Source organism: Bubalus bubalis, chromosome 3, assembly GCF_019923935.1.
Source record: "Bubalus bubalis isolate 160015118507 breed Murrah chromosome 3, NDDB_SH_1, whole genome shotgun sequence".
Lineage (NCBI taxonomy): Eukaryota > Metazoa > Chordata > Mammalia > Artiodactyla > Bovidae > Bubalus > Bubalus bubalis.
This window is the reverse complement of record NC_059159.1, coordinates 143,453,082-143,466,947: the sequence shown is the minus strand read 5'-3', so window position 1 is coordinate 143,466,947 and position 13,866 is coordinate 143,453,082. Positions and strand designations below refer to the sequence as shown.

At 39.1% G+C, this 13,866-nt stretch overlaps 1 protein-coding gene across 4 annotated transcripts in view; it reads left to right on the top strand.

Moving 5' to 3' along the window:
- Positions 1–13,866, top strand: part of FANCC (FA complementation group C) — a 314,057-nt gene that overhangs the window by 104,293 nt on the left and 195,898 nt on the right. For all 4 annotated transcript variants that reach the window (XM_044940264.2, XM_006068257.4, XM_044940263.2 and 1 more), the window contains exons 2-3: positions 3,211–3,453; positions 6,875–6,959. In XM_044940264.2, coding sequence (XP_044796199.2) covers positions 3,289–3,453; positions 6,875–6,959 — 250 coding nt within the window. In that variant the 5' untranslated portion in view covers positions 3,211–3,288. The remainder of the gene's footprint in view (positions 1–3,210; positions 3,454–6,874; positions 6,960–13,866) is intronic.

The window sequence follows — 13,866 nt, the reverse complement described above, 5'->3', positions numbered from 1 at the left end:
TGTATCAGATATTATATAACATCAGAGATATCAGTTTGTGTTCTTGTGTTAAAAATCACAGAAACCAACAGTGGTTAATTTAAGCAGAACTATTATTATTGGAAGGCTCCTGGGTAACTGGCAGAATCAAAGAGAAGGCTGCAAACTCATAGTTTGCTAAGGACATGCATAGAGATCTAGATCAAGAGACTCTTTGGATGGCTTAATTCCACCTTTATCACAATCTACTGAAGATTCAGATTCCCAGAAGAGAGTCTACTTTGTTAAATTTGAATCATCCTCTCACTCCTTGGCTTGATGACATAGGTACCATAAAATGATTAAAGGATCTGCCAAGACTTTGGGAATGTAAGAGAGATACTTTCCTAAAGGAAGAGTAAGATGTTATAACTAAAAATGGAGGAGGAATGGTAAACAGACAAAACCAACAGATGTCCTTTCCAGAATGTTCTGATTAGGTCAGCATTTCTCAGTTGGGGCATCACTGGCCTTTGGGGGAAGACCATTTTCCTTTTTGAGCTGTTGTTCCAATGCATTGCAGAGTGTTCAGTGTCCTTGACTCTGGGATATGAAATGTCAGGAGCACCCTTACTGTTCCCATCACAGCCAGAGCACCGCCCATTTCACAATCACTACCATCATCCCACTGCCACCCCTCCCCAGATAGGCTGTGAAATAGAGCATCCAGGACCACTACACTGCATGATCTGTAACGCTTTTCCCAATTAAATCAGATCCATTCCCGTTGCTAACTGAAGGTTGTTTGTAATTTTGTTAAATATTTTCTTGTCTCTTCTATCAAAAAGTTTTTCAGTTTGATGTTCTCAAATATCTAAACTGACTGACATCTACAGCCGTGTGAAACATGTCAGAAATTCATTGGTTTGTTTCTTCAGTTTATTTCTTTGTTTAAGGGCATAGACTTTAGAGCTGAACTCCTTAAATTCAAATTCTACAACCATAGCTTTCCTATTTACTAACAGTTACTTCCTTTGGCTTTTACATAATCTTTCTTTGGGCAATTACATAATCTCTCTGCGCCTCTGTAAAATGAAGATAGTAGTACCCATTTCACAGGGTTGTTGTGAGAATTAAGTTAGCTAGTTTGCAAAAAGCATTTAATGTATTGCCAAAAGCATAGTAATTATATATTTAAGCTATTATTACTGTAGTTATAAAATGGGATATTAATAATTAAGTTTTACATAAATAATATTAAAAAGTTACCTTCAAATTTTCTTTTTGGGGAGAGTTACCTTTTGAAACTTGCTCTATCTGGAAAAAGCATTTTGTTATAACATTTAGCTTAGAACTATACTTTGAAAAATATTCCCTCATTCAACAGTTATTATTGGCCATGCATGGGCTAAATTCAAGGATGACAGAGGATGTATTTACCAGTAGAGGAGATAGTAAGTGAGTGAACAAATAAATGCCCAGAGTAATTAACTGATTTGCCAAGAGCTGTGGAGGAATCAGCAGAAAGACCTGGAAGCAGGGTTTCATATGTTGGTAAATAGATGCAAGGCCTTGACTGGACTGGACAGCTGGCTAGAGGCAACATAGGAGGTGGGCGGGTATGCTGGAGCTCTGTTTATCAAGGTCTTATTAGAGACTCTGGTAAGGAGCTGGGATAATTTATGCAAGGAGTTGAGATTTCTTTCCAAGGAACGTATTGAAGAGATTTTAGGCAGGAGTGGGTCTGATTTACGTTTGGGAAAGTTGTTTTTGTCGACAGTGTAGAAAATGAATTGGAGAGGAACAGGTGGGACCAGATAGAAGACTCTAGGGAAGAAATAGACAGGAATGGGGTGGGATGGCAGCAGTGGAAATGGAAAGAAATGAATGAGGTCAAATGAAAGCATGGATATTTATTTTAGGAATAGAATGAACAGGTATTGGTGATGACTTGGATGAAGATAATAGGAGAGAATAATCAGATGTCTGGATTTTTGACTATTAGGTGCCATTTGATAGTATGCATATATTCTCTATTATTAAACTTTTTAAAAAACTTTATGGTACTTTTCAAAACTAAATTTTTAGTACTATTTTAAAATTTTCATCTTCCTGGTCTTGATTTTTTTTTTCTTTTGCACTGTAGCCAAATTGTACGACCTTCTTATTTTTTTTCTTACTTTCCTGTTTAGTAATGAAAACCTCCTTTGTTGATGTTTTTGGCATTTAATTGGGAGCATTTTATCAGTTAATTATTGCTTTTGAAGATTTAAACTCACTCACCCCTTGCAGAGTAGTCTTTTGAAATTAGATAGCTGACTATCATCGCTGCCCCAGGAAAGTAGGAGTCTGTCAAAGCCTGCACCTGCTGAAGGCAGCCTCCCATCCCCTCCCCCGTATGCTTCCTAGGGCTGTGGGTGGCGAGGAGCTGTGGTGGTGGGGAGGCACCTGGAGTTTATTTACCCGACTCTGCCTGAGGCATATGCTCTCTGTGTATGTAACTCTACGATTCTTTTTAACATGTTCTTCAGATGTGTAGTCAGGTTTATGGGTTTTTATTTTCTGTCACTTAGGACAGATATACCTTCCCAATAATTAGAGTTTATCTTTCTTTACCAAAATATGATTTCTTCTTGTGAATGGAGATGAAGCATACACAGCAGTCTTTAAATAAATTAAGCAGATTGTTCAAATCCGTGCATGTGGAATGAATTATTTTACTTTTTTCTAAGAATTGAGAAACCAGGAAGAAAATTCATTAGACAGTAATGCCCAGAGATTTTTTTTTTACACCTAAATGAGAAGCCAGAAATGCATATAAAACATAAGAACTTCAAAAACATTTCTTAGACACAGACTATTATGAAACTTCCATGGATGTTTTTGATTTCCCATTACATTAAAATACTCAAATGAACTTCATATTCAGAACATTTAAAAATAGCTCAATCTTAAATAGAAGATATAAAGTATTATCAGCTGTGCTTTTTGTACATAATTAGTGATGTGCCTGTGGAGGTATAATGACTTTTAGTGTAATGATATTACTCATGATAAAAAGTTCAGATGGTAAAAATTGGAGATACAGCTGGGTGACACATTTTAAAATAACTCAAAGATGACTTCACAGAAGACATGCTATTTTGGTCCCTTGTAATCCTCCTTGTAATCCACTGTCAAAACTCATCAGTGGTTGTGAAGACACTGATAAAAGATTCTTTCCTAATGTTTTATTTCCCCTCTTTCTTGCAGATTTGATGTATGTTCACTGTTTTCTTCAGTGTGTAGCTAACCACTGTGAAGGCACAATACTTTGTCCCTTTTTCTGAGATGGCTGAAGACTCAGCAGGCCTTCCTTCTAATTATCAGTTTTGGATGCAGAAGCTTTCTGTCTGGACCCAGGCCTCCACTTTGGAAACCCAGCGAGACATCTGCCTTCACCTGCCACAGTTCCAGGAGTTCCTGAGGCGGATGTATGAAACCTTGAAAGAGATGGTGAGTAGTGGACCAAAATGAAGTAATAGTGTTATTCTGTGACATCAGGAACTCGTCACCAGATTTCATTAAGCCTGAATGCAGTCAGGGACTTGTGGTATTGACCTCACATATTGAAGGATTAGACAGACAAATTACCTGTAAGTAATGGAGACAGGAAGTGGTTTGCTAGTGTCTGATTTATTATGACTTCAGTCTTTTCTTTCTTGAAGAGTTATATTGTCACATGAGACTTCCTGACCAATCAAGTTGTTTTTAAATAAACAAGACTTTGACATTTGTTGTCAGGTCATAATTGGGGTTCTTTTAAAGGTCTTTGTATCTCTCAAATATTTAAGAGTTTGAAGAAATGCTTACTCTTTTCTCAACTCTGTTCTAAAATGGGCTCAACTAAGAGATGATAAAATTTAAGATCTCTTCTTCCAGATATTTTAAGTGGACTTTTCTTGTGACTACTAAGATTATGAGTGTCTTCACTATTGTTATGTAAGTTATTGTGTTCAAAATTTGATGTGTTTTTGTTTTGACATAAAATTTCTTAGTTTTATTGCAGTAGGTATTTTTGTTAATTAGTACATTTTCATATGATGAAAACATTATACTTATTTTCTAATTTAAAAATGAGAAGCAAAATTATGATTTAATATAGGTATTCTTGTGTTAAAATTTTCTTTCTTTAATCAAAGGAGCAAGTAGGAAATTGAAGAATAATTCATAGTGATGATGTCAGTTCTCATGTCTCTAGAAAGTAGAAGAAATGTTGCAGTCTGTATGAACAACTAATGCTAACTTTTTTAACAAGACTTTTGTAACTTGACCTTAAAGTGATTCTGAAAAGTCCAAGGCTGACACTGATGCTGAGACATATGTGAGGAATTTATTGCTTCAGCAGTAGGAAATGCTTATCATTTCAGCTTATGTGTACATTAACCCAATTTGGTCTTATTTCATTTTTTAACTTTCTTGAAAGGTAAAGAAGTAGGAAAAGGGGCATGTGTATGTTTGAACCTTAGGCTGTTTTCTATTTGATGGATATTTGTGTGTGTGTGTTAGGTTTTAGGTTGTTGTGGACAAGCATGAGGTCATTCAGCATATAGTAATCACAATAGTAATAAACAGAGATATATGTCTGTATGTTTTGGCTGCTCTTATTTCTTTTTACAAGTTCCAGAGTTCTTGTCCTTCTAAACCTTACTTGAGATAGTGCTACTGGAGCTGACTCAGGAAGTTCTCTTACTATGTTAGAATTAAAAAAAATGAGGATGAAGATATGCTGTTATATAGATATTCAGTTCAGTTCAGTTCAGTCGTTCAGTCGTGTCCGACTCTTTGCCACCCCATGAATTGCAGCAAGCCAGGCCTCCCTGTCCATCACCAACTCCCGGAGTTCACTTATACTCATGTCCATCAAGTCGGTGATGCCATCCAGCAATCTCATCCTCTGTTGTCCTCCTTTCCTCCTGCCCCCAATCCCTCCCAGCATCAGAGTCTTTTCCAATGAGTCAACTCTTCGCACAAGGTGGCCAAAAGTACTGGAGTTTCAGCTTTAACATCATTCCTTCCAAAGAACACCCAGGACTGATCTCCTTTAGAATGGACTGGTTGGATCTCCTTGCCATGCATGGGACTCTCAGGAGTCTTCTCCAACACCACAGTTCAAAAGCATCAATTCTTCAGCGCTCAGCCTTCTTCACAGTCCAACTCTCACATCCATACATGACCACAGGAAAAACCAGAGCCTTGACTAGACGGACCTTTGTTGGCAAAGTAATGTCTCTGCTTTTCAATATGCTATCTAGGTTGGTCATAACTTTCCTTCCAAGGAGTAAGCATCTTTTAATTTCATGGCTGCAGTCACCATCTGCAGTGATTTTGGAGCCCAAAAATAATCTGACACTGTTTCCCTGTTTCCCCGTCTGTTTCCCATGAAGTGATGGGACCAGATGCCATGATCTTCGTTTTCTGAATGTTGAGTTTTAAGCCAACTTTTTCACTCTCCACTTTCACTTTCATCAAGAGGCTTTTTAGTTCCTCTTCACTTTCTGCCATAAGGGTGGTGTCATCTGCATATCTGAGGTTATTGATATTTCTCCTGGCAATCTTGATTCCAGCTTGTGCTTCCTCCAGCCAGCGTTTCTCATGATGTACTCTGCATGTTAATCGCCCATAATTTTTTCGCTGTTAAGCAGTCTTTGTTATTTTTTAATAAAGTGGCCTTTCTTGACTTAAATATGAGTAAAATAAAGTTAATTCTGCAACAAAATTGATTTTTACCTAAACTTGCTATAATTCTTAGTTTTAGTGAGCTGGTTTAAGGATAAAGTATATAGATTTAAAGGTAAATTGTCCAGGCCAGAATACTGGAGTGAGTTCAGTTCAGTTCAGTTCAGTTGCTCAGTCGTGTCCTTCTCTTTGCCACCCCATGGACCACACCACACTAGGCTTCCCTGTCCCTCACCAACTCCCGGAGTTTACCCAAACTCATGTCTATTGAGTTGGTGATGCCACCCAACCATCTCATCTTCTGTCGTCCCCTTCTCCTCCTGCCTTCAATCTTTCCCAGCATCAGGGTCTTTTCAAATGAGTCAGCTCTTTGCATCAGGTGGTCAAAGTATTGGAGTTTCAGCTTCAACATCAATCCTTCTAATGAACACTCAGGACTGATCTCCTTTAGGATGGACTGGTTGGATCTCCTTGCAGTCCAAGGGACTCTCAAGAGTCTTCTCCAATACCACAGTTCAAAAGCATCAATTCTTCGGCGCCCAGCTTTCTTTATAGTCCAGCTCTCATATCCATACATGACTACTGGAAAAACCATAGCCTTGACTAGATGGACCTTTGTTGACAAAGTAATGTCTCTGCTTTTTAATATCCTGTCTAGGTTGGTCATAACTTTTCTTCCAAGGAGTAAGCATCTTTTCATTTCATGAGCTGTACCCTTCTCCAGGGGATCTTCCCAACCCAGGGATCGAACCCAGGTCTCTCACATTGCAGACAGATTCTTTACCAGCTGAGCCACAAGGGAAGCCCAAGAATACTGAAGTGGGTAGCCTATACCTTCTCCAGCAGGTCTTCCCAATCCAGGAATCTAAGTGGGGTCTCTTGCATTGCAGGTGGATTCTTTACCAACTTAGCTCTCAGGGAAGCCCAAAATAAAGTTAATTTTGCAACAAAATTGATTTTCCTAAACTTGCTGTAATTCTTAGTTTTAGTAAGGTGGTTTAAGGATAAAGTATGGTGATTGCTTGTTAAACTTTATTAGAATTATTTACTTAAAGATCTTCTCTAATCTGTTTTTCACCTATTTTTGTAAAATACACATGAAATAAGCATTCAAATTCTCTCAACCTATATTGACAGTTCACTATTTTCTGAGTTGTGTAGTGTCCTTCTACTGACCAAATATAATTTTCTTTTATAGGATTCAAATACAATCATTGAAAGATTCCCCACAATTTGCCAGCTGTTGGCAAAATCTTGCTGGAGTCCTTTTATCTTAGCTTACGGTAAGAATCCCAAATGTGTCCTCTAAAAACCCAATCTTTTAATGATAATTTTAATCTTTGTATTGTTTAACAGCATTCAGAGCTTTAAATGATAAGCCTTTCTCTTATTTTTCATGAAACAACTTATCAAATGTATTCCTTGTTCTTTTACAAAGATGGGATTCTTTATTGTTATCATATATGTTTGTGTACATGTGTATGGATATACACACACACAGATGTGTAGGAGAATAGAAAGTCTTGAATTAGATGGCAGATGCTCCCAGATGATTGTTGCAGCCTCATTTTTTAATTCAGTATAAAATGATTATAGTGAAATAATTTCTTTGTTTCACAATTTAATATTAACTCATATGCTATTTTCCATGCGTAAAATTCTTTAGTGTCTGAATCCTGCCTTGGCTCTGCCATTATTTAGGGAACACATTTTGGTTTTATCCAAGGTTAGGAGGAATTTGAAGACACTTTGAGGGAGGTGTCCCTTCACTGACCTCCTACCTACCTGTCCAGCCACATTTCCTGTTGCAATATCATATGCATTGCAGCTAGGTTAAATTAGTAACAGTGTTTGATGTCTGGGCCTGTGACATGCAGTTCTTTTTGCCTGGAACTTTGTTGTCATCTCAAATCCTCAAAACTTCTTTGAAATGGCTTTGCTAGGACTCAGTTAGGAACCTTCCTTAGTGTATCCATAGTTGCCAGCATCTCCCTTAATTATAACTCTTACTATACTGCTTTATAATTATTGGCTTGCCTGTCTAATGTCCTGGAAGACTGAATGTCGCAGGAAATGTGGTTTTTGTTCTCTTGGTTGTCGCAGAGCTTAGCATAGAGTGGAGTAGGCATATCTGAAAGTGAACACAGAGATTTAATGTCTTGATTTGACTAAGTTGTTAGCTAATAGAATCTTTACTTTTCATGTTTTTTAAAAGTAAAAAACTAATTGCATAATATAATGATGATGTGTGCTCAGTTGTGTCTGACCCCATGGACTATAGCCTGCCAGGCTCTCCTGTACTTGGAATCTTCCCACTAAAAATACTGAAGTGCATTGTCATTTCCTCCTCTGGAGGATCTTCCCAACCCAGGGATTGAACCCATGTCTCCTACATCTATGGGTAAGATATACCCATCTGAATGCAGAGTTCCAAAGAATAGCAAGGACAGATAAGAAAGTCTTCTCAGTGATCAGTGCAAAGAAATAGAGGAAGACAATAGAATGGGAAAGACTAGAGATCTCTTCAAGAAAATTAGAGATATCAAGGAAACGTTTCACGCAAAGATGGGCGCAATAAAGAACAGGAATGGTATGAACCTAACAGAAACAAAAGATATTAAGAAGAGGTGGCAAGAATACACAGAAGAACTATACAGAAAGATCTTCATGAGCCAGATAACCACAATGGTGTGATCGTTGACCTAGAGCCAGCTATCCTGGAATGTGAAGTCAAGTGGGCCTTTGGAAGCATTATTACGAACAAAGCTAGTGGAGGTGATGGAATTCCAGTTGAGCTGTTTCCAGTCCTAAAAGATGATGCTGTGAAAGTGCTGCACTCAATATGCCAGCAAATTTGGAAAACTCAGCAGTGGCCACAGGACTGGAGAAGCTCAGTTTTCATTCCAATCCCAAAGAAAGAATCCTCAAACTACTACACAATTGCATTCATCTCACATGCTAGCAATTTTGAGAATGCTCAAAATTCTCCAAGCCAGGCTTCAATAGTACATGAACCTTGAATTTCTAGATGTTCAAGCTGGAATTAGAAAAGGCAGAGGAATTAGAGAGCAAATTGCCAACATCCAATGGATCATCGAAAAAGCAAGAGAGTTCCAGAAAAACATCTACTTCTGCTTTATTGACTATGTCAAAGCCTTTGACTGTGTGGATCACAACAAACTAGATAATTCTTCAAGAGATGGGATTACCAGACTGCCTTACCTGCCTCCTGAGAAATCTGTATGCAGGTCAAGAAGCAACAGTTAGAACCAGACATGGAAGAACAGACTGGTTCCAAATTGAGAAAGAAGTATATCAAGGTTGTATATTGTCACCCTGCTTATTTAACTTATATCCAGAGTTCATCATGCAAAATGCCAAGTTGGATGAAGCACCAGCTGGAATCAAGATTTCCAGAAGTATCAATAACCTCAGATACACAGATGATGCCACCCTTATGGCAGAAAGCGAAGAATAACTAAAGAGCCTCTTGATGAAAGTGAAAGAGAAGAGTGAAAAAGTTGGCGTAAAACTCAACATTCAAAAAACGAAGATCATGGCACCTGGTCCCATCACTTCATGGCAAATAGATGAGGAAACAATGGAAATAGTGCCCTACTTTATTTTGTTGGACTCCAAAATCACTGCAGATGGTGACTGCAGCCATGAAATTAAAAGAAACTTGCTCCTTGGAAGAAAACTGATGACCAACCTACATAGCATATTAAAAAGCAGAGACATTACTTTGCCAACAAAGGTCCGTCTAGTCAAAGCTATGGTTTTTCCAGTAGTCATTCATGTATAGATGTGAGAGCTAGACTATAAAAAAAAAACTGAGTACCGAAGAATTGATGCTTTTGAACTGTGGTGTTGGAGAAGACTCTTGAGAATCCATTGGACTGCAGACAGATCTAACCAGTCCGTCCTAGAAGAAGTCAGTCCTGAATATTCATTGGAAGGACTGATGCTGAAACCAAAACTCCAATACTTTGGCCACCTGATGTGAAGAACTGACTCATTTGAAAAGACCCTGATGCTGGGAAAGATTGAAGGCAGAAGGATAAGAGGATGAGAGAGGATGAGATAGTTGGATGCATCACTGACTTAATGGACATGAGTTTGAGCAAGCTCTGGGAGTTGGTGATGGACAGGGAAGTCTGGCGTGCTGCATTCCTTGGGGTCGCAAAGAGTCAGACATGACTGAGCAACTGAAGTGAACAGAACTGGTACGTCTTTTGAATTGGCAGGCGGATTCTCTACCACTGAGCTACCTGGGAAGTCCCCATAATGGTAATGGAATCAAAAATAAAATGAATATTCCTCTTTCATGTTTTAGAGAATTATATAATATCTCTGTCCTCGCCTGTTATAAGTAATTATAAGAAGATTGAACTTGATGGAGAAGGGACAGCATTTGCATTTACTTCCATGAACGTACATGTGTTGGTACAGTATGTATACTCACATTCATTCACTTTACCACCATCTTCATCTGTTGTTTTTCCTCTTCACTTACACTCTTCTTGCTTCCCCTTCTCCCTTGGGTTGACTCTTCCTCCCTTGAGTTGACTCTTAGCTTTTTCAAATTCTTGATCTAAAATGGCAAAGGCATCACTGTATTTGTGTACCAGGGCCATGCCTGTCCTAAATTTATATATTTCAACTCAAAAGTTCTTAAAAACTTTTGACCAGAAATACATTTTCTGTACACGTGTATATATGTGTAGATACAGTTACACACAGACACACACATTTTATGAAAATATGCTTACTTTTATTAACTGCAATTAGTATTCACGATACCATTTTAATGGTTTTCATGACTCCAAACTGATTTTACAATCCATCAACGGATCATGACCATAAGTTTGAAAATCATTGAGCTAGGCCAATGGTGGCAAGAGAAAGGAAAAGAAACTCTTGAATTTCCTCCATTTAAAGGCATAATTCATTGTTAGATACTTCATGAATTGAATAACCACTTTTTAGCAAAAGGAAATAATATGTCCTTTAAGTGTACCTAGTGGTGAGGAACTAAAAGCCTCTTAATGATGGTGAAAAGGAGAATGAAAAAGTTGGTTTAAAACTCAACATTAAGAAAACTAAGATCATGGCATCTGGTCCCACCGCTTCATGGCAAATAGAAGGGGAAAAAGTTGAAACACTGGCTTTATTTTCTTGGGCTCCAAAATCACTGCTGCTGCTAAGTCACTTCAGTCGTGTCCGACTCTGTGCGACCCCATAGACGGCAGCCCACCAGGCTCCCCCGTCCCTGGGATTCTCCAGGCAAGAACACTGGAGTGGGTTGCCATTTCCTTCTCCAATGCATGGAAGTGAAAAGTGAAAGTGAAGTCACTCAGTCGTGTCTGACTCTTAGCGACCCCATGGACTGCAGCCTACCAGGCTCCTCCATCCATGGGATTTTCCAGGTAAGAGTACTGGAGTAGGTTGCCATCGCCTTCTCCCCAAAATCACTGCAGATGGTATGAAATTAAAAGACCTTAGAAGAAAAGCTTTGAGAAACCTAGACTGCATAGTATAAAGTAGAGACCTCACTTTGCTGACAAAGGTCCATGTAGTCAGAGCTGTGGTTTTGCTGGTAATCATGTACAAATGTGAGAGTTGGACCATAAAGAAGGCTGAGCACCAAAGAGTTCATGCTTTTGAACTCTTGTGCTGAAGAATACTCTTGAGAGTCCCTTGGGCTGCAAAGAGATCAAACCAGTCAAACAGAAATCAACCCTGAATATTCATTGGAAGGTCTGATGCTGAAACTGAAGCTACAATACTTTGGCCACTTGATGCGAAAAGCTGACTCTGGAAAAAGACCCTGATGCTGGGAAAGATTGAGGGCAGGAGGAGAAGGGGATGACAGAGGATGAGATGGTTAGATAGCATCCTGACTCAATGGACATAAATTTGAGGAAGCTCTAGGAGATAGTGAAGGACGACAGAGCCTGGCTTGCTGCTGTCCATGGGGTCGCAAAGATCTGGACACGACTTAGCAACTGAACAACAGCAGCAGTGCATATAGGACATATCCTTAATTCAGAAATGTTAATATGTTAAAAAGTTTGGATTGTAGAATTGACGTAAAATGAGCAGCATTGCTCACTTGGTATTGAGCACTGTTCTCTGTGGATTGTATAGTGGGTCTGATTGAATTCATGATAGGTTTGCAGGATAGGTATTTATGGATTACTATAGATATGTCACTTTTCTCAGAATACAGAACTAATAAAATTCAAGATCTGACTCCTCTAAAGCCTGCATTTTTGTAATGATCTGTTCCTGCGGATCATACCACTGTGGTTGAAATGTTCCAGTCCTGGCTTTACCGTGAGCTAGCTTCATGTGAATGTATATATTCACTATTCTTTTAAAAAACAGCAAGCCTTAGGAAAACATGGCTCACAATTTCTGCACCCAAGGAGCCTCTAGTTAGGGAAAAAAGAGACCTAAGTAGGTCAGCCAGGCTCAGGATGATGGTTGGTGCTGTGGAGCTTTGAATGAGTTGCTAGGGGAAGGAGAGTTTCACAGGGGAGGTTTTGTGGGGACTAACTCTTGAAGGACAGTAGATGAGATGGGATTTTCTAAGGCACGCCACCCAGCTCACTGGATCTCAGATTCTTTATGTGTGAAAGTGAGAGGCTGTACTGATTTATCCCTGTGGCCTTAAACTTGTATCTGTCTGTAATCTCTCCTTAGCACCTAATCTCCATTACTTTGGCTCCTCTGACAACCAGAAACAAATTCTCCATCTCTGTTTAAATGCTTATGTTACCTTTTGAATTGCCCATTAAATTTCAATTTCTTGAATTGCCCATTAAATTTCAGTTTCCTGCTTGAAGTACCCATTTGGTGTCAAGCTCCTGGAGGAGACTGACAGGCAGAGAACTCCATGAGTAATCAAATCTTGGCTATGTTGCCACTATTGTTTGACTAGCTGGGCACTTTCTTCCAGGAAAGTATCTTTTCTTATGATTTCATAATACCAAAATTACCTTTGGAATACAATAAAAAATAAACAATTTCCATCAAGGAAAGAAGTAAGTTTCCCTTAATGCTAAGTAAGAATAAGATCAGAAATAAGGATAATAAAGAAGGAGGAGGGATTTGAAAATTAAAAGACCCAAAGAGAAGAGAAAAATTATATAATAGAAAGGGAGAAAACGCCTTTTATTCAGGGGTGTTCTCTGTGTAAAATTACTGCCTTCACCTTGGAGTTCTGGCTGATAGGTTCTAACTCTGCCCTCATGATTCACGTATTAATATCATAACTGTAGCCTCTTTTGGGAGAAGGCAATGGCACCCCACTCCAGTACTCTTGCCTGGAAAATCCCATAGACGGAGGAGCCTGGTAGGCCGCAGTCCATGGGGTCGCTAAGAGTCGGACACGACTGAGCGACTTCCCTTTCACTTTTCACTTTCATGCATTGGAGAAGGAAATGGCAACTCACTCCAGTGTTCTTGCCTGGAGAATCCCAGGGATGGGGGAGCCTGGTGGGCTGCCGTCTATGGGGTCGCACAGAGTCGGACATGACTAAAGTGACTTAGCAGCAGTAGCAGCAGCAGCCTCTTTTACTCATGCTTTTTGTAATGCTCAAAATTCTCCAAGCCAGGCTTCAGCAATAAGTGAACCGTGAACTTCCAGATGTTCAAGCTGGTTTTAGAAAAGGCAGAGGAACCAGAGATCAAATTGCCAACATCCGCTGGGTCATGGAAAAAGCAAGAGAGTTTCAGAAAAACATCTATTTCTGCCTTATTGACTATGCCAAAGCCTTTGACTGTGTGGATCACAATCAACTGTGGAAAATACTGAAAGAGATGGGAATACCAGACCACCTGACCTGCGTCTTGAGAAACGTATATGCAGGTCAGGAGGCAACAGTTAGAACTGGACATGGAGCAACAGACTAGTTCCAAATAGGAAAGGAGTACGTCAAGGCTGTATACTGTCACCCAGATTATTTAACTTATATGCAGAGTACATCATGAGAAACGCTGGACTGGAAGAAGCACAAGCTGGAATCAAGATTGCTGGGAGAAATATCAATAACCTCAGATATGCAGATGACACCACCCTTATGGCAGAAAGTGAAGAGGAACTAAAAAGCCTCTTGATGAAAGTGAAAGTGGAGAGTGAAAAAGTTGGCTTAAAACTCAACATTCAGAAAACGAAGATCATGG